General features: G+C 46.6%; 1 protein-coding gene and 1 non-coding gene across 3 annotated transcripts in view; both read left to right on the forward strand.

Annotated features, from left to right (window-relative positions):
• Positions 1-14683, forward strand: part of CRB1 (crumbs cell polarity complex component 1) — a 175365-nt gene extending 160682 nt beyond the window's left edge. For both annotated transcript variants that reach the window (XM_029064005.2, XM_029064006.2), the window contains one exon: positions 13712-14683. In XM_029064005.2, the coding sequence (XP_028919838.1) occupies positions 13712-13927 (216 nt within the window). In that variant the 3' untranslated portion in view covers positions 13928-14683. The remainder of the gene's footprint in view (positions 1-13711) is intronic.
• Positions 14684-21053: 6370 nt separating this feature from the next.
• On the forward strand, positions 21054-21191 carry LOC114811542. The gene has a single exon (XR_003759239.1). It is a non-coding gene; the product is annotated as a small nucleolar RNA SNORA7 (small nucleolar RNA).
• Positions 21192-25121: the final 3930 nt, after the last annotated feature.

Here is a 25121-nt window from a genome sequence, read left to right on the forward strand (position 1 = left end):
TATGAAAAATAAAGTTAAGTTGAAAAGGAAATGTTGTAGTTTACCTATGTCACAGAACAAAACGTTGGAGTAGGTTGAAGCCTGGAAGCAATGCTTCCAACCAATGCAGACTGGGGGGGATTGGGTGGGGGGAATGGGGTGGGGGTGTCCCTCCCAAATGGAGAGGCCAGATGGGAATTGTGGCAGGGTAGACCAATCTCCTCCTCTGTTCCTTTGGGCCTCCAGCCGGAACATTCGGGCAAAACTCCCTTGAAGTGACCAGTAGGGCAGTGTCCATCCTTTTGAAATAGGCCCAGGACTCTGTACTCGACAGGTACTCAATAAATGCTCTCGGTTGACTGTTGGCATTTCCTGGATGAACGTGTCCTAAACAGGCCAGATCCAAGATTGGCCTCCATAACTGAGTTTGTCCCTGGGTGAAAAGTCATTCAGTCGTATTTATTGAGCGCTTACTCTGGGCAGAATACTATAGTAAGCTTGGAAAGTACAATTCGGTAACAAATAGAGACAATCCCTGCCCAACAACAGGCTCCCAGTGGCCATCTGTTGTCACCCCAATTTCTCCATTTAATGAAAACGTGGTCATAAAGGAGAGTGAGGAGCGTGGCCTAATGGATAGAGCATTGGACTTTGGAGTCAGAAGGGCCTGAGTTCTAATCCCAGCTCTGCTACTTGTCTTCTGAGTGACCTTGGGCAAATCACTTTTCTTTGTGCTTCGGTTACTCATCTATAAAATAGGGATTAAGACGGTGAGGCCAGTGTGGGATATTGGGTCCAACCTGACAATCTAGTGCTTAGAACAGAAGTTGGCACATCGTAAGTGCTTAACAAATACCACACATTATTGAGGAGTTAAATCGACACCGCGGTTGGTGGTTTCTGGACCAGGGAAGATGGAACTGTTACTTGTAGAGATGGGGAAGTTCCAAGAAGTGCGTTTAAGGGGAATTCGGTTTTGGATACGTTGAGTTTCGAGTACCAGTGGGACAACCTTAAGGATATAAACCAGAGGCTGAAGGAAATGTTAAATTACCCAGTAGGTGAGCAGGTGGGACAAGTGGGAGTCATTTGGGAATCATCTGCATGGAGGAGGTAAAAGAGCGATGTTTGCAGAATGAGGCAAATGCTTCATTCAGTGATTGCTGTACCAGAGGAGGGTGAAAACTGCAACAGGAAATGGCCGGATGTATCAGAGGCAAGAGAAAAATGAATCTCCCGCTGCCTTGGTAAGAAAATTCATCCTCTGTATGTTCAATAAATCAATCAATGGCTTTTATTGAGCAGATGATGTGGGCAAAGCACTTGGGGGAGTTACAGTACAACAAAGTTAGTAGACATTTTCCCTGCCCACAGAGAGCTTAGAGTCTAAAAGCAAGTTACACTAAGTGCTTTTAATAATAATGTTATTTGTTAAGCACTTACTATGAGCCAAGCACTGTTCTAAGCGCTGGGGTACATACAAGGTAATGAGGTTGTCCCACGTGGGGCTCACAGTCTTCATCCCCATTTTACAGATGAGGGAACTGAGGCACAGAGCAGTTAAATGACTTGCCCATTTGTGACGGGGCTGGGATTAGAACCCATGTCCTCTAACTCCCAAGCCCGGGCTCTTTCCCCTGAGCCACACTGCTTCCCTTTTGACCAGCTGACTTGTGAACATGTATGGTGGATGGATGGGCACAAGGATTGGCTATAGTCAGTCAATCAACCACCTATTTAATAAAATTTATGAGTGCTTTCAGGGTGAAAAGCACTGTATTAAGTAAGCACTTGGGAGTGATCAGTAAGGTTAAAAATACCTGCTCTCAAAGAGTTATAGAGGTGGCATTTATTGAGCACCCACTTGGTGTGGTACCCCGTACTAGGTACTTGAGAAGCACAGAACAAAGAAGTGACGTGTTCCTTACCTTTAATCGATCAATCATATTTTTCAAGCGCTTACTTATCTGACAATTACTCTCCCCACCTTCAAAGTCTTTTAAAGGCACATCTCCTTCAAGAGGCCTTCCCTGAGTAAGCCCTCTTTTCCTTGTCTTCAACTCCCCTCTGCATCACCTTAACTTGCTCCCTTTATTCATCCCCCTCTCCCAGCCCCACAGCATTTAGGGGCAGATATGTACATATATTTAAATATACATATTTATATTTATGTAATTTATGTTAATGTCTGTCTCCCCCTCTAGACTTTAAGCTCCTTGTGGGCATGGGATGTGCCAAGGTATATTGTACTCTCCCAAGCACTTAGTACTGTGCTCTGCACACAGTAAGTGCTCAATAAACGTGATTGACTTACTATGTGCAGAGCACTGTAGTAAGCTCTTCGGAGAGTATTCTACAATAGAATTAGTAGACATGCTCCCTGTCCCTAACGAGCTTACAGTCTAGAGGGACAGACAGATATTCAAGGACCTTATGCTCCATGGGAGAGAGAGATACATTTATTAGCAGTTAGAGAAGAAAAATGAGTAAGCGAATTTATTCACAGGGTTCAGCATCTAAATTTGGAACTTACTTTTATTAACCAGGCCAGCAGCAATCAATCATATTTATTGAGTGCTTACTGTGTGCAAAGCACTGTACTTAGTGCTTGGGAGAGTCCAATACAGAGTTAGTAGACATGTAATAATGTTGGTATTTGTTAAGCGCCTACTATGTGAGGAGCACTGTTCTAAGCGCTGGGGTAGATACAGGATAATCAGGTTGTCCCACATGAGGCTCACAGTTAATCCCCATTTTACAGATGAGGGAACTGAGGCCCAGAGAAGTGAAGTGACTTGCCCACAGTCACACAGCTGACAAGTGACAGAGCCGGGATTCGAACCCATGGACTCTGACTCCCAAGCCCGGACTCTTTCCACTGAGCCACGCTGCTCAGGAATTTACATCCTAGACAGGGAGACAGACATGAATATAGTTTACTTACCTGGACATAAGTGCTGTTGGGCTGAGGGTGGGGTAAATACCAAGAGCCAGAAAGGTAGAGAAGCAGCGTGGCTCAGTGGAAAGAGCACGGGCTTGGGAGTCAGAGGTCATGAGTTCGACTCCCGGTTCTGCCACTTGTCAGCCGTGTGACTGTGGGCATGTCACGTCATTTCTCTGTGCCTCAGTTACCTCATCTGTAAAATGGGGATTAACTGTGAGCATCACGTGGGACGACCTGATTACCCTGTATCTACCCCAGCGCTTAGAACGGTGCTCCGCACATAGTAAGCGCTTAACAAATACCAACATTATTATTACTGAGCCAAATGCATAGACGGGAACAACATCATCAACCATGTGCATCTAACTCTTCTTTCCCACTGAAAAACGTTGAAGCATTTTACCACTGGACACAGACAGAGTGGCTCCACTTTAAGTAAGTTAAATTTGAATCGACTGACATCAAAACCATTCGGAGTTGGTTGGTTTTCCTCGTTGCTTCTATAGAAAGAAGCCTCAAGCATTCGATTCATCCAGTAAAAATAATGGGTGAGAAGCAGCGTGGCGTAGCAGATAGACCAGGGGCCTAGGAGTCAGAAGGACCTGGCTTCTAATCCTGGCTCTGCCACTTACCTACTGTGTGACCTTAGGGAAGTCACTTCACTTCTCTGTGCTTCAGTCACCTCATCAGTAAAATGGGCACCGAAACTGTAAGCCCCATTTGGGAGAGAGACTGTGTCCAACACCATTTGCTTGTATCCACCTCAACGCTTACTATTGTGCCTGGCACATAGTAAGCGCTGGACAAATACCACAATTATTATTATTATTATTGTTATTATTTGTTAAGCACTCACTCTAAGCCAGGCACGGTTCTAAGTGCTGGCCTAGATAGACACGATATAATCGGGTTGGACGCAGTCCCTTTCCCACCATAGGACTCACAGTTTTAATCTCCATTTTACAGGTGATAGAACTGAGGCCCAGAGAAGTGAAGTGACTTGTCCAAGATCACACAGCTGACAAGTAGTCGAGCCAGGATTAGAACCCAGGTCCTCCTGACTCCCAGGCCCGTGCTCTATCCACTAGGCCCGACTGCTTCTCCCCAGGTTTCTGGGAAGCTTATTTTATGCTTGCCAAGTTCCAGTAGACGATCCGGTAGCTTCACTTTCTCAACTACCTAGGAAACAGCATGGCCTAGTGGAAAGAGCACAGTCCTGGGAGTCAGAAGGAACTGGGTTCTAATCCCAGCTCTGCCACTTGTCAGCCTTGTGACCTTGGGCAAGTCATTTCTCTGTGCCTCAGGTTCCTGTACTATCCTTCTTGTCTCACAAGCCTATCACCTTGCCATTTTCCTTGTCTCCTCTCTCATTCAAACCACATATTCAATCCATCACTAAATCCTGTCGGTCCCACCTTCACAGCATCGCTAAAATCTGCCCTTTCCTCTCCATCCAAACTGTAAGATGGGGATTAAATCGTACTCCATCCTACTTAGTCTGTGAGCCCCGTGTGGGACACTGATTGTGTCCGATCTGGTTATCTTGTATCTACCCCGGCGCTTAGGGTGATTCTGGGTACGTAGTACCATGCTCTGCACGCATTCACTCATTCAGTGAATCGTATTTATTCCGCCCTTACTGGGTGCAGAGCGCTGTACTAAGCGCTTGGGAAAGTACAGTACAACAACAAACGGTGACATTCCCTGCCCACAACGAGCTCCCGGTCTAAGCTCTCAGCGAATAGGATTAATTGATTAATAGTAGGCCTTTAACGGGTGCCAAATTAGTATTCATATTTATGAAGCGGCCTAGTAAAGAATGATTCTACAGCATGGCTCTCCTTTTGCATTCTGCCACGGCACTTTCCTGAACAATCGTTATGGCCTGTGAACCTCTTCCCAACTGTACGCAGTACAGGGTATTCACAGTCGAAAGCGGGTTACCGTAGAAATACTAACCTTAAGAAGAAAAATTGGGCATGCAGTCAGCATCGCTATGGAAACGGCTGCCCCTTGCCATACGGCAGAATCATACCCTAGGAGGTTTGAGGCTTGGGTGGGATTTTGTTTACAATCCATTCAGTCGAAAATCTACTTTTTAGAGCAAAGAGATCTAAAGTACTCATGCCCACAACACACTGGATCTACTTTTCCCTGTCTCCTTTAGGAACCATTTCATGTTTTACCTCTCTGCACAATTTGGTACAGATAATACTCCCTAGACGACATCTGGTCTCATCACTAAAGAGAAATGAAGTCACACTTGGCGAAAATCCCCTCTTCAATTTCCCACTGATTAATCATCATCATCACCCTTGGTATCTATTGAGTGCTTACTATGTGCAAAGCACTGTACTGATCGCTTGGGTGAGAATTCATTCATTCATTCAATAGTATTTATTGAGCGCTTACTACGTGCAGAGCACCGTACTAAGCGCTTGGAATGAACAAGTCGGCAACAGATAGAGACGGTCCCTGCCCTTTGACGGGCTTACGGTCTAATCGTGGCTCAGTGGAAAGAGCCTGGGCTTGGGAGTCAGAGGTCATGGGTTCGAATCCCAGATCTGCCACTTAGCTGTGTGACTGTGGGCTAGTCACTTAACTTCTCTGTGCCTCAGTTACCTCATCTGTAAAATGGGGATTAACTGTGAGCCTCACGTGGGACGACCTGATGACCCTGTATCTACCCCAGTGCTTAGAACAGTGCTCTGCACATAGTAAGCGCTTAACAAATACCTCAATTATTATTATTATTACTTTAATAATAATAATGTTGTTATTATTATTATTACTTTAATAATAATAATAACGTTGGTATTTGTTAAGCGCTTACTATGTGCCAGGGACAGTACTAAACTCTGGGGTGTATACAAGTAAATCTAGTTGAACACAGTCCTTTCCCACATAGGGTTCACAGTCTCGATCCCCTTTTTACAGATGAGGTAACTGAGACCCAAAGATGGGAAGCAACCTGCCCAAGGCCACACAGTGGACGAGAGGCAGAGCCGGGATTAGAACCCACGACCTTCTGACTCCTAGGCATGAGAGCACAAGACGGACACGTTCCATACCTACCAGTGTTAAGCGCTTAGTACAGTGCTCTGCACAAAGTAAACGCTTGGCTCAGTGGAAAGAGCCCGGGCTTCGGAGTCAGAGGTCATGGGCTCGAATCCCGGCTCTGCCACTTGTCAGCTTTGTGACCGTGGGCAAGTCACTTCACTTCTCTGGGCCTCAGTTCCCTCATCTGTCAAATGGGGATTAACTGTGAGCCTCACGTGGGACGACCTGATGACCCTGTATCTACCCCAGCTCTTAGAACGGTGCTCTGCACATGGTAAGCGCTGAACAAATACCAACATTATTGTAAATATGATGGAATGAATGAATGAATAAATACGATCGAATGAACAAGCTGATTATTAACATTAGGAGGTGGGGGTCGGGAGGGTTCTTGTACTTTAACATCCATACCCAACACGAGAGACCTCTCCCCTGACCCCGAAGTTTGACCATCACCCTAAATGAGCAGAAAATCTCAAAGGAAAAATCCATTTCACCTCTGCAGGCAGGCACCCCAGAGCGAGGCCCCTCTGGCGTTCCGGGGTAAAAGAACAGGATGAGAAAAGAAGGGAGGTTCCCCAGGCTCGGTCCTTGAAATTCCTGGCTCTTAATCAAACTCTTAACGTTGTCACCTCCTTTCAACTCCGAATGTGTGACCGAGGATCTCGAAGAACCGTGCGATGTTACACCGTTCCTGGGGCCGTTTCCTCTGTGTTTATTTGTTTCACATGCTCCCAAGTGCCGTCACCAGCACCAAATATTTTGACAGGCAGTCCCCGATGCTAAGGCGGGAATATTCTCGTCGCTTTCTTCAGACGAGCCGACTCATTTTGTGTTTTCCAAATTAAATGAACTGTTCAGCAATCAATTAGTGAAGAGACGGTTGATCCTGATGGGACCAGACCGCGGAAGCTCCTGGCAAGTCGACATCGGTTCACTGCTCGCGCTAACGGGGCTCGTCGCCGAGGCCCGGCCTGGCTCCGAGTGCTGGCAGCCCAAAGGGGCAGACCGTCACTGCGCGTGGGCACTGCCAACGGGATGGGGAAAGGAAGCCAAAAGAGGGCAAACCTCCCTCCCTCCCCGGCAATCCACCCAGGAGTCAGGGGGTGAGGCGAGCCCCTTCCCGTTGGCCTAGCAAATGTGCAGTTGCCAACCGGGAATCACGGTGCTGGCTCAGGTGGATCAAAATCAACTATTTTAACAGGAGAATAATAATAATATTGTTATTATTAATGTTATTCTTAATTGTGATTTCTGCTAAGCACGCGCTCTGTTCCAGGCACTGCGCTGTATCTCAGTTACCTCATCTGTAAAATGGGGATTAATACTTTAAGCCCCATGTGGGACAGGGGCTATGTCCAGTGCTTAGCACATAGTAAATGCTTAACAAATAATGCTATTATTATTGGGGTTGATTCACTAGGGGATAAAAGATCATCGGATCCAACCCAGTCCTTATCCCACATGGATCTCACAGTCTAAGTAGGAGGAGGAACCGGGATTTAATCCCCGTTTTAGCAGATGAAGACACTGAAGCACAGAGATGTTAAATCACTTGCCCGAAAGGCAAAGCTGGGTCTAGAACCCATATCCTCTGACCCCAAAGCCCGGGCTTTTTCCTCTAAGCCACACTGCTTCAGCACTAAGAAGATTGTAACTCTAATTGCTTCCCCCTTTTATATTTGGGCAGAGGTTGATCCAATCAAGAAGGCAGGGAATGTTTCTCGTTTATTGTTGTGTTGTACTCTCCCAAACGCTTAGTACCGTGTTCAGCACACAGTAAGCGCCCAATAAACACAATTAAATGAATGAATGAAAGAATGAATGAACAGCTATGAATTTCTTCTTCCAAATACGGCTGATTGTCCAGGCATCAAAATACAGTATAGACCAAATCATATCCTAATAACTGCCACAAAATGAAATAATTAGGACAGCATCATCATTAATTATTGCTCGAATGATTTTTTTTTTTTACTATAGCCTATGACCCAGAATTAAATTTAAGAGTCAATTCCAGAAACACAACTCCCCAAATCTCTGACATTAAAAGTGTAAATTGTCATTCCAGTTCTTGTCATTACCCATGCTATTATTCGAGGAACACAGCTGGGGGATACGCCTTTCACTTGGGCACTTTCATTAGCTTACATGTCACTGAAGGTTCAATTACCACAGGGTTTATTCCATTGCCGCTTAATAGAAAAATACAGAAGAATGTCAACGAGAAAGGTCATTCGGTCACACGTAGCAGCAGCAATAACGGTAGTGATATCGGCCCCCTAAGAACTTCAGAAGCGCCGAGAACTTCAGAAATACAGAAAAAAGGGAGGTGAGACATTCCCTGCCTAGGAGGGACTTACACTCTAGAAGGGGAGAAGCAGCATGGCCTAGTGGAAAGACCACACGGGCTGGGAATCAGGGGATCTGGGTTCTAATCCCCCATCCTCCACTTGTCTGTTGTGTGACTCTGGGCAAATCACTTAATTTCTCCGGGCCTCGATTCCCTCCTCTGTAAAACGAGGGGTAAGACTGTGGGCCCCATGTGGGACACGGACTGTGTCCAACCTGATTAACTTGTATCTACGCCAGCGCTTAATAATGTTGGTATTTGTGAAGCGCTTACTCTGTGCCGAGCACCGTTCTAAGCGCTGGGGTAGACACAGGGGAATCAGGTTGTCCCACGTGGGGCTCACAGTCTTAATCCCCATTTGACAGACGAGGTAACTGAGGCACAGAGAAGTTAAGTGACTTGCCCACAGTCACACAGTTGACAAGTGGCAGAGTCGGGATTCGAACTCATGGCCTCTGACTCCACGCTCTTTCCACCGAGCCACGCTGCTCCTTAATACAGCACCTGACGTGTTGTAAGCACTTATCAATGTGTTGCACAATAATTCACAGCACCTGGATGGCAAGTGAAGCGCAGCAAAACCATAGTTAGTCCCCCTCCTAGACTGTGAGCCCACTGTGGGCAGAGACTGTCTCTCTTTGTTGCTGAATTGAACTTTCCAAGCACTTAGTACAGTGCTCTGCACACAGTAAGCGCTCAATAAATACCAGTGAATGAATGAATGGAAGTACTTAAGCTAAACTAAAGATGATTGACTGGCTCATCTCATGGGAGCTTGAGGTGCCTCACCCTTCGACTGAGGAGCGACTATTAGAGAAGCAGCATGGCTTAGTGGGAAGAACATGGGCCTGAGAGTCAGAAGTCATGGGTTCTAATCCCGACTCCACCACTTGACAGCTGTGAGACTATGGGCAAGTCACTTAACTTCTCTGTGCCTCACTTACTTCATCTGTAAAATGGGAATTAAGACCACGAGCCCCAAGTGGGACAACCTGATAACCTTGTATCTATCCCAGTGCTTAGAACAGTGCTTGGCCCATCGCAAGCCCTGAAGAAATACCATTACCGGTGCTCAGAACAGTGCTTGGCACATAGTAAGTGCTGAACAAATACCATCATCATTTTAATTATTATTAGTGAGGTTTTTTTTAGAATTGCTTTAGAGAATTCTGATTCACTCTACCTTGGCCTCGTAGAGGGATATAAATCAGGTTCCAATTTCCCTTGAATTTGCCAAGCCAGTTGCTTTAGTAACAATAGTACAAGGGGAATTTTGGGTAGTTAGAAAAATATCTTCCTATTTTCTTCTGGCTTGGCCATGAATCCCGAACCCGGATGGAGATACTACCGGCCGAACTCAGTGATAATCATTTCATTCTTTTTATGCGCAGGGAATGTGCCCGTTAGCAGCATTGCTCAGTGGAAAGAGCACGGGCGTTGGAGTCAGAGGTCATGGGTTCGAATGCCGGCTCCACCACTTGTCAGCTGTGTGACTGTGGGCGAGTCACTTCACTTCTCTGGGCCTCAGTTCCCTCATCTGTAAAATGGGGATTAACTGTGAGCCTCACGTGGGACAACCTGATTCCCCTGTGTCTACCCCAACGCTTAGAACAGTGCTCTGCACAGAGTAAGCGCTTAACAAATACCAACATTATTATTATTATTATTAATTCTGCTCTATTCTTCTCTCCCAAGCGCTTAGTATAGCGCTCTGCACCTAGTAAGCTTTCAGTAAATGCCATTGATTAAATGATTGATTCTGAAGACAGATTTGGAGTTGGATGGAAGTGAAAGGAAACATTCAACGTAGCGTTCTGGGCAAGCAAACACCCTGTAACCAGCTTCTCCTAACACGGCACGATCAGTCACTTCTTGTTTCTAAATACATGGGGTCGGAAAGTTCAGCCTTGAGCACATGGGCGACTACTAGAAGTAAAACATCACTTCCGATCCAAATCAAAATGACGGCCGGGGGCTCTGCCATCGAAGACCCATCCTTTCCAGGGACATCCCGTATATCGGGAGAATTTTCCCATATCTCACGTCATCCATGTCACTCAGGAGATTGATCCCGGTGGCATCCCCCCGTTTAGACTGTGAGCCCGTCGTTGGGCAGGGATTGTCTCTATCTGTTGCTGAATTGTTCATTCCAAGCACTTAGTACAGTGCTCTGCACCTAGTAATAGGCGCTCAATAAATACTATTGAATGAATGAATGAAGTATCATGGAAAATGAGCTCGGTCCCGAATCGGACTTTTGGTGTTTTTGGTAAGCCAAGAAAAAATCCGGAAAGGTAGCAGTAGTATCTGTAGCAGCGTGGCTCAGTGGAAAGAGCCGGGCTTGGGAGTCAGAGGTCATGGGTTCTAATCCTGCCTCCTCCACCTGTCATCTGTGCGACTTTGGGCAAGTCATTTCACTTCTCTGGGCCCAGGTTACCTCATCTGGAAAATGGGGATTAATTATTATGTTGGTATTTGTTAAGCGCTTGCTGTGCAGAGCACCGTTCTAAGCGCTGGGGTAGACACAGGGTAATCAGGTTGTCCAACGTGAGGCTCACAGTTAATCCCCATTTTCCAGATGAGGGAACTGAGGCCCAGAGAAGCGAAGTGACTCGCCCACAGTCACACAGCTGACAGGTAGCTGAGCCGGAATTCGAACCCATGACCTCCGGCTCCCAAGCCCGTGCTCTTTCCACTGAGCCACGCTGCGAGCCCCACATGGGACAACCTGTTTCCCTTGTATCTCCCCCAGCGCTTAGAACAGTGCTTGGCACATAGTAAGCACTTAACAAATACCAACATTATTATTAGCAGCAGTAGTTAGAACCACTAGCGGTCTTGCCTTATTACATCGAGTCATCTCCGACCCATAACGACACCACGGACACATCTCTCCCAGAACGCCCCACTTCCACCTGCAATCGCCCTGGTAGTCTATCCACAGAGATTTCTTGGTAAAAAATCCGAAAGTGGTTTACCACTGCCGCCTTCCGGGTGGAAAACCCGAGTCTCCACCCTCGATTCTCTCCCACGCCCCTGCTGCCCGCCACAGCTTTTGACTCGCAGCAGATCGCCTTCCGCTCGCTAGCCGCCGCCGCCCGAGCTAGGCATGGGTAGGCCTCTGCTTGCCTCTCCCTTCCATAGTCAAGGCTGGATAGAAAACTGGAAACTCTCCAGCGGCGGCCCCGAGAGGGGAGTATAGCGGTTCTATTATATAAAGAGAGAGAGGTACTATAGAAGCGGCGTGGCTCGGTGGAAAGAGCACGGGCTTTGGAGTCAGGGGTCATGAGTTCGAATCCCAGCTCGGCCACTTGTCAGCTGTGTGACTGTGGGCGAGTCACTTCACTTCTCTGGGCCTCAGTTACCTCATCTGGAAAATGGGGATTAAGAGTGTGAGCCCCACGTGGAACAACCTGATTCCCCTGTGTCTACCCCAGCGCTTAGAACAGTGCTCTGCACTTAGTAAGCGCTTAACAAATACCAACATTATTATTATTAGTTAACACGAGTAACAGTAGCATCATTAGGTAGCAGCAGCCCCCTAAGAACTTTAGAAACGCACACAAAAAAAGGTGAGACATTCCCTGCCTAGGAGGGACTTACACACCAGAAGCGGGGAAGCAGCACGGCCTAGTGGTCTTTCCACCCGGCCTGGGAATCCGGGGACCTGGGTGCTAATCCCCGATCCTCCACTTGTCTGTTACGTGACCCTGGGCAGATCACTCAACTTCTCCGGGCCTTGGTTCCCTCCTCTGTAAAAGGAGGAGTAAGACTGTGAGCCTCATGTGGGACCCAATAATGATAGCAATGATAGCAGTAGAGGTAGCCATAAATAGCAGCAGGAATAGGAATATTACCAACAGTCCTAGTAATTAGCAGCAGTAGCGGAAGTAATGGTAATTAATAATGTTGGAATTTGTTAAGCGCTTACTATGTGCAAAACACTGTTCTAAGCGCTGGGGGGATACAAGGTGATCAGGTTGTCCCACGTGGGGCTTACAGTCTTGATCCCCATTTCACAGATGGGGATCTTCCCTAATTATTGAGTACCTGCATTGTGCTGGGCACCGAACTAAGTGTACGTGGCTGAGAGGCAAGCCGGGATCCCTCCCCTGCCTAGGCAGTGGAAGGACGTAATAATAATAATGTTGGTATTTGTTAAGTGCTTACTATGTGCTTTCAAAGTGCTGGGGAGGATGCAAGGTGATCAGGTTGTCCCACGTGGGGCTCACTGTCTTAATCCCCACTTTCCAGATGAGGGAACTGAGGCCCAGAGAAGTTAAGTGACTCGCCCAAAGTCACACAGCTGACAGGTGGCAGAGCTGGAATTAGAACCCATGACCTCTGACTCCCAAACCCGGGCTCTTGCCCCTGAACCACGCTGCTTCTCTGGCTTCTGGCTTCAGCGTGGCTCAGTGGAAAGAGCACGGGTTGGGGAGTCAGAGGACATGGGTTCTAATCTTGACTCCACCACTTGTCGGCCGTGTAACTTGGGCAAGTCACTTAACTTCTCTGTGCCTCAGTTCCCTCATCTGTAAAAGTGTGAGCCCCACTTGGGACAACCTGATTACCCTGTATCTACCTCAGTGCTTAGAACGGTGCTCAGCACATAGTAGCACTTAACAGATACTATCATTTATTATTATTATTCATCCCCCATCACAGCGCCAGGTCTCTGTGGAATGCTCAGGCACCTAAAGGATTTAGATTCATTCCAGGATGAGATAGTTTTGACTTTCAACCCAGAGTGATCAGCGCAGTTTCTGGCCTCCAAAAGGTGCGGGGCCCAAATCTATCCCTGTTTTTTCCGCACATTTGATGCTGTCAGAAAGTGCTGTCTCGTTCGCTGCTATTAAAATAACCTTGGGTAAATCAATGATGGTGGCTCCAAAGCGTATTTTAGTTACCCCTTGTAAACATCTGTTTACAACCTCGTTATTGATCAGCCAATCAATAACGTCAACTGAGCGCTGACTGTGCGCATGCTTGCGAGAGTACACTGGAGCCCATAGACTTGATTCCTGACCTCCAGGAGTTCACAGTCTACTAGACGAGGTCAACGACACGTTCGTATTCACCTGGCCATTCTTAGAAAACTTCAGATGTCTCTCGACAATGGGTCCTTCTTCAGGATTCTTTCCTTATCAATATCACTCTAGATGATGTAGTAGACTGCAAGTTGGTTGTGGGCAGGGAATGTGTCTATTTATTGTTGTACTGTACTCTCTCAAGCGCTAAGTACAGTGCTCTGCACACAGTAAGTGCTCCGTAAATACAACCGACTGCCTGACTAGTTTAATTCCACGGTAGCTCTAATGCCATGTAAATATACCTCTGCTCCGTACACGGAATCACGATGATTTCCATCTTTCCAGTTGGCAGATGACGTGCTCTCCGCCATTTTCACTGCCGCTGGCTCGATCATCCTGGCCTTGCTGCTAGTCCTCTTCCTGGCGGTCGTTGCTTCCGTCGTGGCCACCAACAAACGGGCCACCCAGGGGACCTACAGCCCCAGTCGTCAGGAGAAGGAGGGGGCCCGAGTGGAGATGTGGAGCCTGGTTCAGCCCCCGCCGATGGAAAGACTGATTTAGGCTAATCCGATTCCCTTGCCAAGGCGCTGGGCTAAGGAAATCATCAGTGTGAAATCTCGGTTTGTCTCGGATGCCAAGAAACTTCCTTCTGAAGACTCGATCTAGGAAAAGTGACAAAGTACCCTTAATCATCACAAGATCCTTAACGTTCTGATTTGAATTGGCAAACATCCAGCTGTTTCTGTGCCCCACGTGGGAATTTCAGCGGTTCATTCAGGAGGTAGTGACTCCCAAGGTTGGCATGAGCCCCAGGCTGGGAGTGAATGGGCAAATGGTTGAATCCTTCTGGGCATGCCATTTCTGCAGAAAACAACGGAAAAGTGAAAGAACGGTGGCAGGTGAACTCGTTGTTGCCTGATGGATCAATATTGTGAAAGGCCGTGGAGATGTGACAACTCGTACCCTTTCATTGTTGAATCCGACTCAAAGGAATCGGTGGAGATTGATTGCTATCATGCTGTAGCACAATACATGTTTAAATGTCTCTCTTCTCCCTTGAAATGTACTCGTATTATCTGTTGCCAAACCACCCAGAGAGACACAAGACTCTTTGACATACACGAACATTCGTGCTTGTATAGTGGACCTTTGGTTCCCAAACCCTCAACCTGTTGACGGGGAAAACCGACGCGTGTCCGTGTCTCGAGTTCTATTGTGAGCAGGGCTTTTAGGGCTGATTCAGAAGATGTGAAAGGGCATCCAGGACAACCCGGAAACTGAAGCCTGGTGTTGCGGTCTAGGTAGGGACAGGCCGGGCAAGACTTACCTGCGGGGGAGACGACGAGAACGGGACAGGGAAGCTGCTGCCAATTTGCTGCTGCCAGATTGAAGCCCTCTGGTGAGTTTTATCCAGAGTAAAATTTGTTCACTGGAGGAATATTCGTTCCAAATATTCTAAGGTAAGGAGGGAGGTCTGATGCATCCAAAGAAAATTAGGGTTCCAACAACCAGATTCTGGGCCTTAAAAATAGAATTTTCGGAAATATGTACCAACTACTAGAACCTTCCTACGGAAGGGGAGGGATACCGATGGTCACTGCTCCCCTATCCCCGGCAGAACCAGACCACAGGGAGGATGAGAGAGCTCCTTATTCCTGCCTCTCGCTCTATCCCTTCACCCCCAGACAACCACCAGGGAGGACTGTACTATAGACGGGGTAGGGGAAAGGGGAGCTAATGGCTGGGGAAGAAGGGGAGCCCTGTAATAATAATGTTGGCATTTGTTAAGCACTTACTATGTGCAGAGCACTGTTCTAAGCGCTGGGGTAGATACAGGGTAATCAGTTTGTCCCACGTGAGGCTCACGGTTAATCCCCGTTTTCCAGATGAGGTAACTGAGGCCCAGAGAAGTGAAGTGACTTGCCCCCCGGTCACACAGCTGACAAGTGACAGAGCCGGGATTCAAACCCATGACCTTTGACTCCCAAGCCTGGGCTCTTTCCACTGAGCCAAGCTGCTTCTCTAGCTGGGGGGCAGTAGAAGGAAAAGACTTGGGGGGTGGGGGAAGCAGAAGGGGCAGATGGATGGAGGGATGGGAGGGCTCCTGCACTGGAGGTTTGAGTCAGGGCAGGGGAGGGTTGAAGCTCCTCACCCCATCAATAACGGCAATAACGGCAACCCCTTTACCCCTCTTCGTTCTGCTCCTCCAGCTTCCTTCTCCTCCTTCTCCTACTGGTTCAGCCCACCATGGGAAGGAGGGAGGGAAGAAGGAAGAGAGGATGTGAAGAAAGAGGAGGAGGACAGAGGAGTGGGAAAGGGGGAAGGAGCTACTCAGGATGGGGAAGGAAAGAGAGGGAAATGAAGAACAGCAATGATAGACTCTGCAGGCTACACCTTAAAACCTAGGCCTTTGGAAGTTTATCTGAACTTAATGAAAGAATCCAGGGTAAGAATTAGCACAAAAACAGCGATCCCAAAAACCCATACTCTGTTGCCTACCTTTTAGTTCTCCTCCTACAAAGTCAACACATTTACTAAGGCTGCCTCTGGATTGTTTATTCATGTAAAAGATGATGTGATTTATTTTAATAAATGTATGTTTAAAATGACTCGTCTATTTTAGTAGTCACATTCCATGTCTCAAGTCTTTCCTGATGATATTATTAATGTAACCATGAACACCTTTACCACAGTATGCATTATCACTGTTATTTCCATTTAGTGTATACGTTGTAAATTCAGACAAGATTCTTGGGCCACAGCCTGAGTGGGAGAGGATGACACAGATAATAATGTTGGTATTCGTTAAGCGCTTACTATGTGCAGAGCACTGTTCTAAGCGGTGGGGGGTATACAAGGTGATCAGGTTGTCCCACGTGGGGCTCACAGTCATCATCCCCATTTTACAGATGAGGTAACTGAGGCCCAGAGAAGTGAAGTGACTTGCCCACAGTCACACAGCTGACAAGCGGCAGATCCGGGGATCGTACCCATGACCTCTGACTCCCAAGCCCGGGCTCTTTCCATTGAACCACACTGCTTCTTAGAAGGATAAAATGGAAATTCAAGGAGACTAAGTTAAAATTAGCCAATCAAAGAATCGAGAGGCAGCATGACCTAGAGGAAAGAGCACAGGTTTGGGAGTCAGAGGATGTGGGTTGTAATCCCGGCTCCACCACTTTTCTGCCGTGTGACCTTGAGCAAATCACTCAACTTCTTTGCACTTCAGTTCCCTCATCTGTAAAATGGGGATTAAGACTGCGAACCCCTCGTGGGACAACCTCATTACCTTGTATCTACCTCAGTGCGTAGAACAGTGCTTGGCACATAATGAGCACTTAACAGTTGCCATTATTTTTATTATTATCATGATTATTACAAAAAAATCATCTAGACAAACACTTAGAGGGGACACTTCTTGGATACCTCTTTGGCCCAGGCAGAAAGTCACTGGCCAGGATGGCTTAAGATATTTTTGTGCCTTTGGCAAGAGGAAGAGACATAAAAAGCAGCTGGGGTCATGAGCTGAGATGCAGAAGTTGTGAAAGGATGAGAAGCAACATGGCCTTCTGGTGTTTATTAGTAACTGTGATATTTCTTAAGCACTTTACTACATGCCAAACACTGAACTAAGCACTGAGGTAGTTCAAGGTCATCAGGTTGAATACAGTCCCCGTTCCTCCTGAGCCTCATGGTCTAAGCATGGTCTAATATTGAATCCTCTAGGCTGTAAGCTTGTTGTGGGAAGTGAATGCATCTGTTAATTGTATTAATTGTTATATTGTACTTTCTCAAGTACTTAGTACAGTGCTCTGCATACAATAAAGACTCAATAAATACAATTGAATGATTGAATGAATGAATCCCCATTATGCAAAGGAGGAAACTGAGACACAGGCAAGCTGTGACTTGCCCAAGGCCACACAGCAGGCAGGTATCGGAGTCAGCATTAGAATCCAGGTCCTTTAATTCCCAGCCCATTGCACTTTCCACTAGGCCAAATGATGACTTTAAGACTGAGGTTCTCATCCTGACTCTGTCTCTGGCTTAGTGGGTGATCTTGGACAAGTCCCTTAATTTCTCTGTGCCTCAGGTACCTCATCTGTAAAATGGGACTAAAATCGAGATGAAATACCTATCCTCCCTCCCTCTTAGACTGGGAATCCGTGTAGAACAGGGACTGTGTCTGATTTGATTGCATTGTATCCACCCCACCAGTGCTTAGCAAACAGTAAGCATTTAACAAATTCCATAATTATCATTATTAGATGAGGCACCCTCTTGCCAAAGATGGCCTGGGTTATGGATCTCCTATCATCAGACGACTGCAGCGTGGCTCAGTGGAAAGAGCATGGGCTGGGTAGTCAGAGGTCATGAGTTCGAATCCCAGCTCTGCCACTTGTCAGCTGTGTGACTGTGGGCTAGTCACTTCACTTCTCTGTGCCTCAGTTACCTCATCTGTAAAATGGGGATTAACTGTGAGCCTCACGTGGGACGACCTGATTACCCTGTACCTACCCCAGCGCTTAGAACAGTGCTCTGCACATAGTAAGCGTTTAACAAATACCAACATTATGTCTGTGATCCAGAAGCACATCCTCAGGAGGACAGGCAAATGAACATTATTAACCGCTCTGCAGCTTCGGCACAGTGCTGTGGACTAGCCATAGGTCTGAAGACAAGAGATGTTTTGAATCACCTACAGCCAGGAAACCCTCCATATAACCAAAGGTTTTCATACGCAACACAGAACTTAAAGCAGCCACCAGATTCTCATATCTAGGCAGCACACTATCCGACAACGTACAGAAACAGGGATGGAAAATGGAATTTAAAAGTCCAGCGTGATTTTCGACAGACTGCGAAGCAGAATGTAGCTACATCAGGGCATCAAATTCCACGTCACGTTGAATGTCTGCTAGGCTGCTGTGATTTATGATCTCCGATGTGGCTGGGGACCTAGACTTGGTGTAGATTTGCACATCTAGGGTCACTGGTAAAGGACTAAATGGCAGGACAAGATTGCCAACCAGGAGATCCTGAAATATATTCAGCTCACCAGTATTGCCGCAATGTTCACAGCAACACGGCTTCGCTGAGGGAGACGTGTGAACAGAAGGGTCAACAACAGGGTACCCGAACGGTTACCGAATACTCTGGTATAAGCCAGGAGGGCAGAATAAGCATCACAGAGATAGAGTGGAAGAAGTGTGGCCTGGTGGAAACAGCACATTCATTCATTCATTCAATAGTATTCATTGAGCGCTTACTATGTGCAGAGCACTGTACGAAGCGCTTGGAATGTACAATTCGGCAACAGATAGAGCACAGCTCTGAGAGACAGAAGGCCTGGGTTCTAATCCTTACCAGCTAAGTGACCTCGGGCAAGTCACTTAAATTCGTTGGGTTTCCATTTCCTCATCTGTAAATGGGAATTCAATATCTGGTCTCATTGCCACCACTTAGACTGTGAGCCCCATGGGGGACAGGGCCTGTGTCCAACCTGATTATCTGCCCCAGCACTTACTACGGTGCTTGGGACACAGTAAGCACTCAATAAATACGATTATTATTATTATTATTGCTGTGAAGCACAGTCTCAAACAATGTAATTGTTTGCTGGGAGTCAGACGGACCAGTGGACAGAACGACCTGACAGACAACAATCCAGTGAGGGTTTGCTTTCCTTGAGGAAAGTCCTTGTATAAGTGAGCGTACGAAGAGGAAGACTTAGCAATAGAACAAGGCCCAAAGTGGGACAACCCTATTGGTGCAGAAAGGATCCAGCGATGAGACAGGATGTGTTCATCACACACGGATAGGTGTTCCCCATCAGTAGCATCATCTTCAAAAATAAAGATATCGATTTATCTACTTGATGATGAAGGTATTTGTTAAGCACTTACTATGGGTGAAGCACTGTTCGAAGCGCTGGGGGGGGATACAACGTGATCAGGTTGTCCCCCGTGGGGCTCAAAGTCTTCATACCCATTTTACAGATGAGGGAACTGAGGCCCAGAGAAGCGAAGTGACCTGCCCCAAGTCACACGGTTGACAAGTGGAGGATCCGAATTAGAACCCGTGACCTCTGACTCCCAAACCTGTGCTCTTTCCACTGAGCCACGCTGCTTAAGCGGTGTGGCCTAGTGGGATGAGCTTGGGCCAGGGAGTCAGAGAACTTGGGTTCTAATTCCACCTCTGCCACGGACCTGCTGTGTGACCTTGGACAATTAAGGTAACTTCTCTGAGGCTCGGTTCCCTCACCTGCAAAATGGGCATTCAGTGCTTGTTCTCCCTCCTGCTTAGACTGTTAGCCCCATCTGACACCAAATTAGCTGGGACCTATGCCAGTGCTTTAGCACAGTGCTTGGCACATAGTAAGCACTTAAATATTATCATATGTCTATACTCACAAGTAAGATATTTTTCTTCATTCAGGAGAGCATGTAAAATAAATGTAAAATAGCTGGTATCTACCCCAGTGCTTAGAACAGTGCCTGGCACATAGTAAGTGCTTAACAAATACCATTTAAAAAAGAGCTTACAATCTATTGCCTTTTCTTAATAATAATAATAATAATAATAATGTTGGTATTTGTTAAGCGCTTACTATGTGCAGAGCACTGTTCTAAGCGCTGGGGTAGACACAGGGGAATCAGGTTGTCCCACGTGGGGCTCACAGTCTTAATCCCCATTTTACAGATGAGGTAACTGAGACACAGAGAAGTTAAGTGACTTGCCCACAGTCACACAGCTGACAAGTGGCAGAGCTGGGATTCGAACCCATGACCTATGACTCCAAAGCCCGTTCTCTTCCGCGTTTCATGGAAAATTTTAAGTCATATGCTTTCAGAACAGTATTTGGAGGACTCCTCCGCTCAGATTAACACTTTATAAGCTGATTGAGACTGTGAGCCCGTGGAACAGGGACTATTCATTCATTCATTCATTCAATAGTATTTATTGAGCACTTACTATGTGCAGAGCACTGTACTAAGCGCTTGGAACAGATAAAGACAGTCCCTGCCCTTTGATGGGCTTACAGTCTAATCGGGGTTGGACTATGTCCAACCTGATTTGCTTGAGACCACCTCAGCGCTTAGTACAGTGCCTGGCACATAGTAAGTCCTTAACAAATACCATAATTATTATTATTATTAGTGCTGCAGGAGGAAATTGAAGGAAATCAATGTGGCTAGGAGACAAGAAGTACGATCCCTGCAGGCTGAATGTATCTTTTACAGCCCACTGAGGATTGAAAATTAATTGCAAGGTTGAGTTTGTGGATCGCACTCATGCATGCACGTGCGTGCGCGCACACACACACACACACACACACACACACACACACACACACACAAGAAATCCTTATTTGAGAGGTTTTCCCTCTCTCTGATGAGCTGGAAAAGTTTATAGATGCCCTTTGGGTTGGCATTCTGAACAGCAGAATTTCATTTCTCTGCGTTGCCACTGCCTTCTGCTGCCAAGGATACAGCCTCTGAAACCTTACTTTCAAAGCTGAATTCGTTACGACCGTTCTCAGGGATTGACATTGCGGATGGGCAGAGAGAACCAGTTCACAAATTGTAGGTTTGCCAGTTGAGCCTTCTGATGAATTCAATCACTGACCAAAGACTACAATTAAACCCAGATCTTTAGCATTTATCGGGCTGGTGGAATGAAAGACACCCTCTCAGGGTCACACCTGGAGAGTTTCCCGGACTCTACCGGTCTTGACTATGGGAGGGAGAGTCAAGCAGAGGACTAACCATTCCATTCCTAGCTTGGCCAGTGGTTAGAGAGTGGAAGGCAATCTGCTGCAAAGAAAAACTCCCCTGTGCTGGGCAGCAGCGGTGTGGGAGAGACTCAAGGGCAGACACTGCCCGGAAGGAGGCAACGGTAAACCACTTCCATATTTTTACCAAGAAAACTCTACGGATACACGACCAGAATGACTGCAGATGGAGGTGGGGCGTTCTGGGAACGATGCGTCCTTGGTGTCGCTATGGTCGGAGACGACTCGACAGCATAAGACAAGATTGAAAGAGTCTTGCCAGAAGATTATGAAGAATTAAGAATTCATATACCAACAGAATAACTCAGACTTTATATGGAGGGACGGACATACACAAACACACACATCTGTAGAATTAATTTAATTATGGTACTTATTTAGCACGTACTACGTGCCAAACACCGTTCTAAGTTTTAGGATAGATGCCAGTTAAACAGGTTGTACACATTCCCTGTTCCCTGTTAGGAGGTAATAGGATTTAATACCCATTTTATAGATAAGATGAATGACACAGAGAGAAGTCAAGCGATTTGCCCAAGGTCACACAGCAGACATGTAACCGAGCTGGGTTTAGAACCTAGGTCCTCTGACTCCCAGGACTGTGATCTCTCCACTAGGCCACATTGCTTCTGCAGACACAACTTTAAGCCATACACACAAGCACACCCCAGACAGAGATTGATATAAACTTATATTTAGACATCCACCGCAATATACCCAGATACACACCTCTAGCCAGATACCTACACAGTCTGACACATACAACAAACCCATAGTCCAACACCTATACATAAACAGCTATAGTTCACACACCCACACACACGAACACACGCACACAACACACACACAGAGCATGGTGAGAGAAGGGAAAGTAGGCCAAGACATCAATCGATCAATCGCATTTATTGAGCACTGTGCTAAGGGCTTGGGAGAGTACAATATAACTGAATTTAGCAGACTCGTTCCCTGCCCATAACGAGCTTAGAGCCCAGAGGGGGAAATGGACAATAATATGAATAAATGCCATTTATAATATAATTTAAAGATGTGTACATAGTGCTGCGGGACTGAGGGTGGGGTGAATATCAAAGGTCTAAAGGTCACAGATTGAAGTGCATAGACGGAAGGGAAAGCGAGTCGGGGAAAAGAGAATTTATTTGGGGAAGGCCTCTTGGAGTGACCTTAGTACTGCTTTGAAAGTGGAGAGAGTGGTGGTCTGGCATAAATGGAGTGGGAGGGAGTTCCAGGCTAGAGGAAGGGAGTGGGAAAGGGGTCGGCGCTGAGATAGACGAGATCGGGGCAGAGAGAATATACTGATGCCGGAGGAGCAGAGTGTGTGGGCTTGGCTGGAGTAGGAGATTAGTGAGGTGAGGTAGGAAGGGGGCAAAGTGAATGAGTGCTTTAAAGCAAATGGTGAGGAGTTTCTGTTTGATGCAGAGGTGGATGGCAAACCACTGGAGGTTCTTGGGGAGTGGGGATTCATGAACTGAATGTTTTTGTTGATAGACATGGAGGAGAGGGGACCCAGAGTGAAGAGTGAACCCGGTTTGGAGAGGATGAGGAAGAGAGAATGGAAGGCGATTACATAGTGGGTTTGGGGCTTACGTGCTCAGAGGGGAGGAATTTTGCTTGGGGAAGGAGCTCAGAGGCTTGGAAGTGGGGAAAATCTTCCACAGGAGCTGGGATTGAAGTTTGTAGATGTGTAACGGAAGGAAAAGGGAAGCCGCATGGCCTAGTGGAAAGAGCGAGCACAGGCCTGGGAGTCAGAGGCTCTAGGTTAAAATCCCAGCTTCGCCACGTGTCTGCTGTGGGACTTTGGGGAAGTCACTTCACTTCTCTGCGCCTCAGTTACCTCAGCTGTAAAATGGGGATTAAGACTGTGAGCTCCATGTGGGACATGGTCTGTGACCAGTCTGATTAGCTTGTATCTACCCCAGCACTTAGTACAGTGCATGACACATAGTAAGCACTTAAATGCCATTAATAAAAAGTGAAAAGGAATTCTAAGGAGAGAGAAAAAAAGTGGGAAAGAGATAGAAATCTAGATGTTGGATGATGGTACAGTCAATCAGATGCCGGATTTGAGGCTCTGAGTATACCCCATGATGTCTTTCTCTTATTTAGAGGCCAAGAGAGCATTGCTTGACATTCTAGCTAAAAGGAATAGAATATTTCTGCTTAGCTGTCCAGCCCCATGTTCTTCCATGTTTCAAAACTATAATGAATAGCAATCAATTATATATATTGCCAGTCAATTATATTTAATGAACGCTTACTGTGTGCAGAACACTGTATTAAGCAGCTTATCCAAATCGAATTAGTCTCTCTAGATTCTTAACCTCACTTTTTTCTCTCTCTCCAATATTATCCATCCATCGGGACACAGAAGAATGAAAGTAGTGAGCTCATTATGGTCAGGGAACATGTCTGCTAATTCTGTTGTATTATATTCTTCCAAGTGCTTAGAACAGTGCTCTACACATAGTAAGCCTTCAATAAAAACCATTGATTGATTGATAGTGCTATAGCTTGAGGGGCAGACATTGGGTTTACCCATTGGTCACATGTCTCTGGACAGATTTGGCAGATGTGAGACGAAGCACGCTCTGTTGTGCAAATATCCTTCACTTAAAAAATGATCAGGTGAGAGAGAGTGCGGATGGCCCAGTGCCTGCCATCACCGCTACTGGAAACACCAATCACATTCCCTAACCTACCCCTCCAAAAGTCAGGCCAAGCAGGTGGACGAAGATACTTATCAGTTGATGGTTAAAGCATCGGCAGTTATGGATATTAAGGAAAGGCTGCCTTACCATCTTTTTTAAGGAGGTAACGTGTCTGTTTATTGTTATATTGGACTCTCCCAAGCACTTAGAACAGTGCTCTACCCACAGTAAGCATTCAATAAATATGACTGACTGACTAATAGATATCAGCAAAAGGGGAAGAAATCTAATAACGGGGACTTAAAATTTGCCTAGAGGCCCACATCTAGTGAGGTTTAATCTTACAATGATAACCAGATAGAAAAATTGCAAATACCAGCACAGTAGTTGGCTCCTGCTACATCGAGATTCTAGGGCCAATGATGACAGTGGCCACCCAGGAAAAAGGAATAACCATGGGGGAAGTGGTCATAGCCATGCTTGCCATTGGGGTCCTGAGTGACACCACCCTACCGAAGGACAGGTTCTAGAAAATATTTGAATACAGTGATAGAGTCAGAATGGCTTAGTGGATAGAGCACGGGCCTGGGAGTCACAAGGACCTGGGTTCTAATCTCAGCTCCATCACATATCTGCTGTGTGACTTTGAGCAAGTCACTTCACTTCTCTAGACCTCAGTTACGTCATCTGTAAAAATGGGGATTGAGAGTGTGAGTCCCATGTGGGACAGTGATTGTGTCCAACCTAGTCAGGGAGACTTGTATCTCCTCCAGTTCTTAGAACAGCGCTTGGCACATAGTAAGTGTAGAAGCAGCGTGGCTCAGTGGAAAGAGCAAGGGCTTGGGAGTCAGAGGTCAGGGGTTCTAATCCTGGCTCCGCCCCTTGCCAGCTGTGTGACCTTGGGCAAGTCACTTAACTTCTCTCTGCCTCAGTTCCCTCATCTGTCAAATGGGGATTAAAACTGTGAGACCCACGTGGCACAACCTGATCACCCTGTATCCTCCCCCCCCCCAGTGCTTAGAACAGTGCTCTGCACATAGTAAGCGCTTAACAAATACCACCATTATTAGCAAGTACCATAATTATTATAAAGTCAAGTGTGTTGCCATTCAGCAAGTTTCCACCAGATTTCAGAAATATCGGCAGATTGGCAGGACTAGAAAACCTGCCTTGGAGAGTAGGGACTGGAGGAAATCTAACTGCCTGAAATCAGATTTCATTATTCAGGCAAACGGAAATGTTGACATCCCAGACGAAACTTTCACACAAGGAGTGAGGTGAGTGTGGGGTGAGC

This window comes from Ornithorhynchus anatinus, chromosome 4, assembly GCF_004115215.2.
Source record: "Ornithorhynchus anatinus isolate Pmale09 chromosome 4, mOrnAna1.pri.v4, whole genome shotgun sequence".
NCBI lineage: Eukaryota > Metazoa > Chordata > Mammalia > Monotremata > Ornithorhynchidae > Ornithorhynchus > Ornithorhynchus anatinus.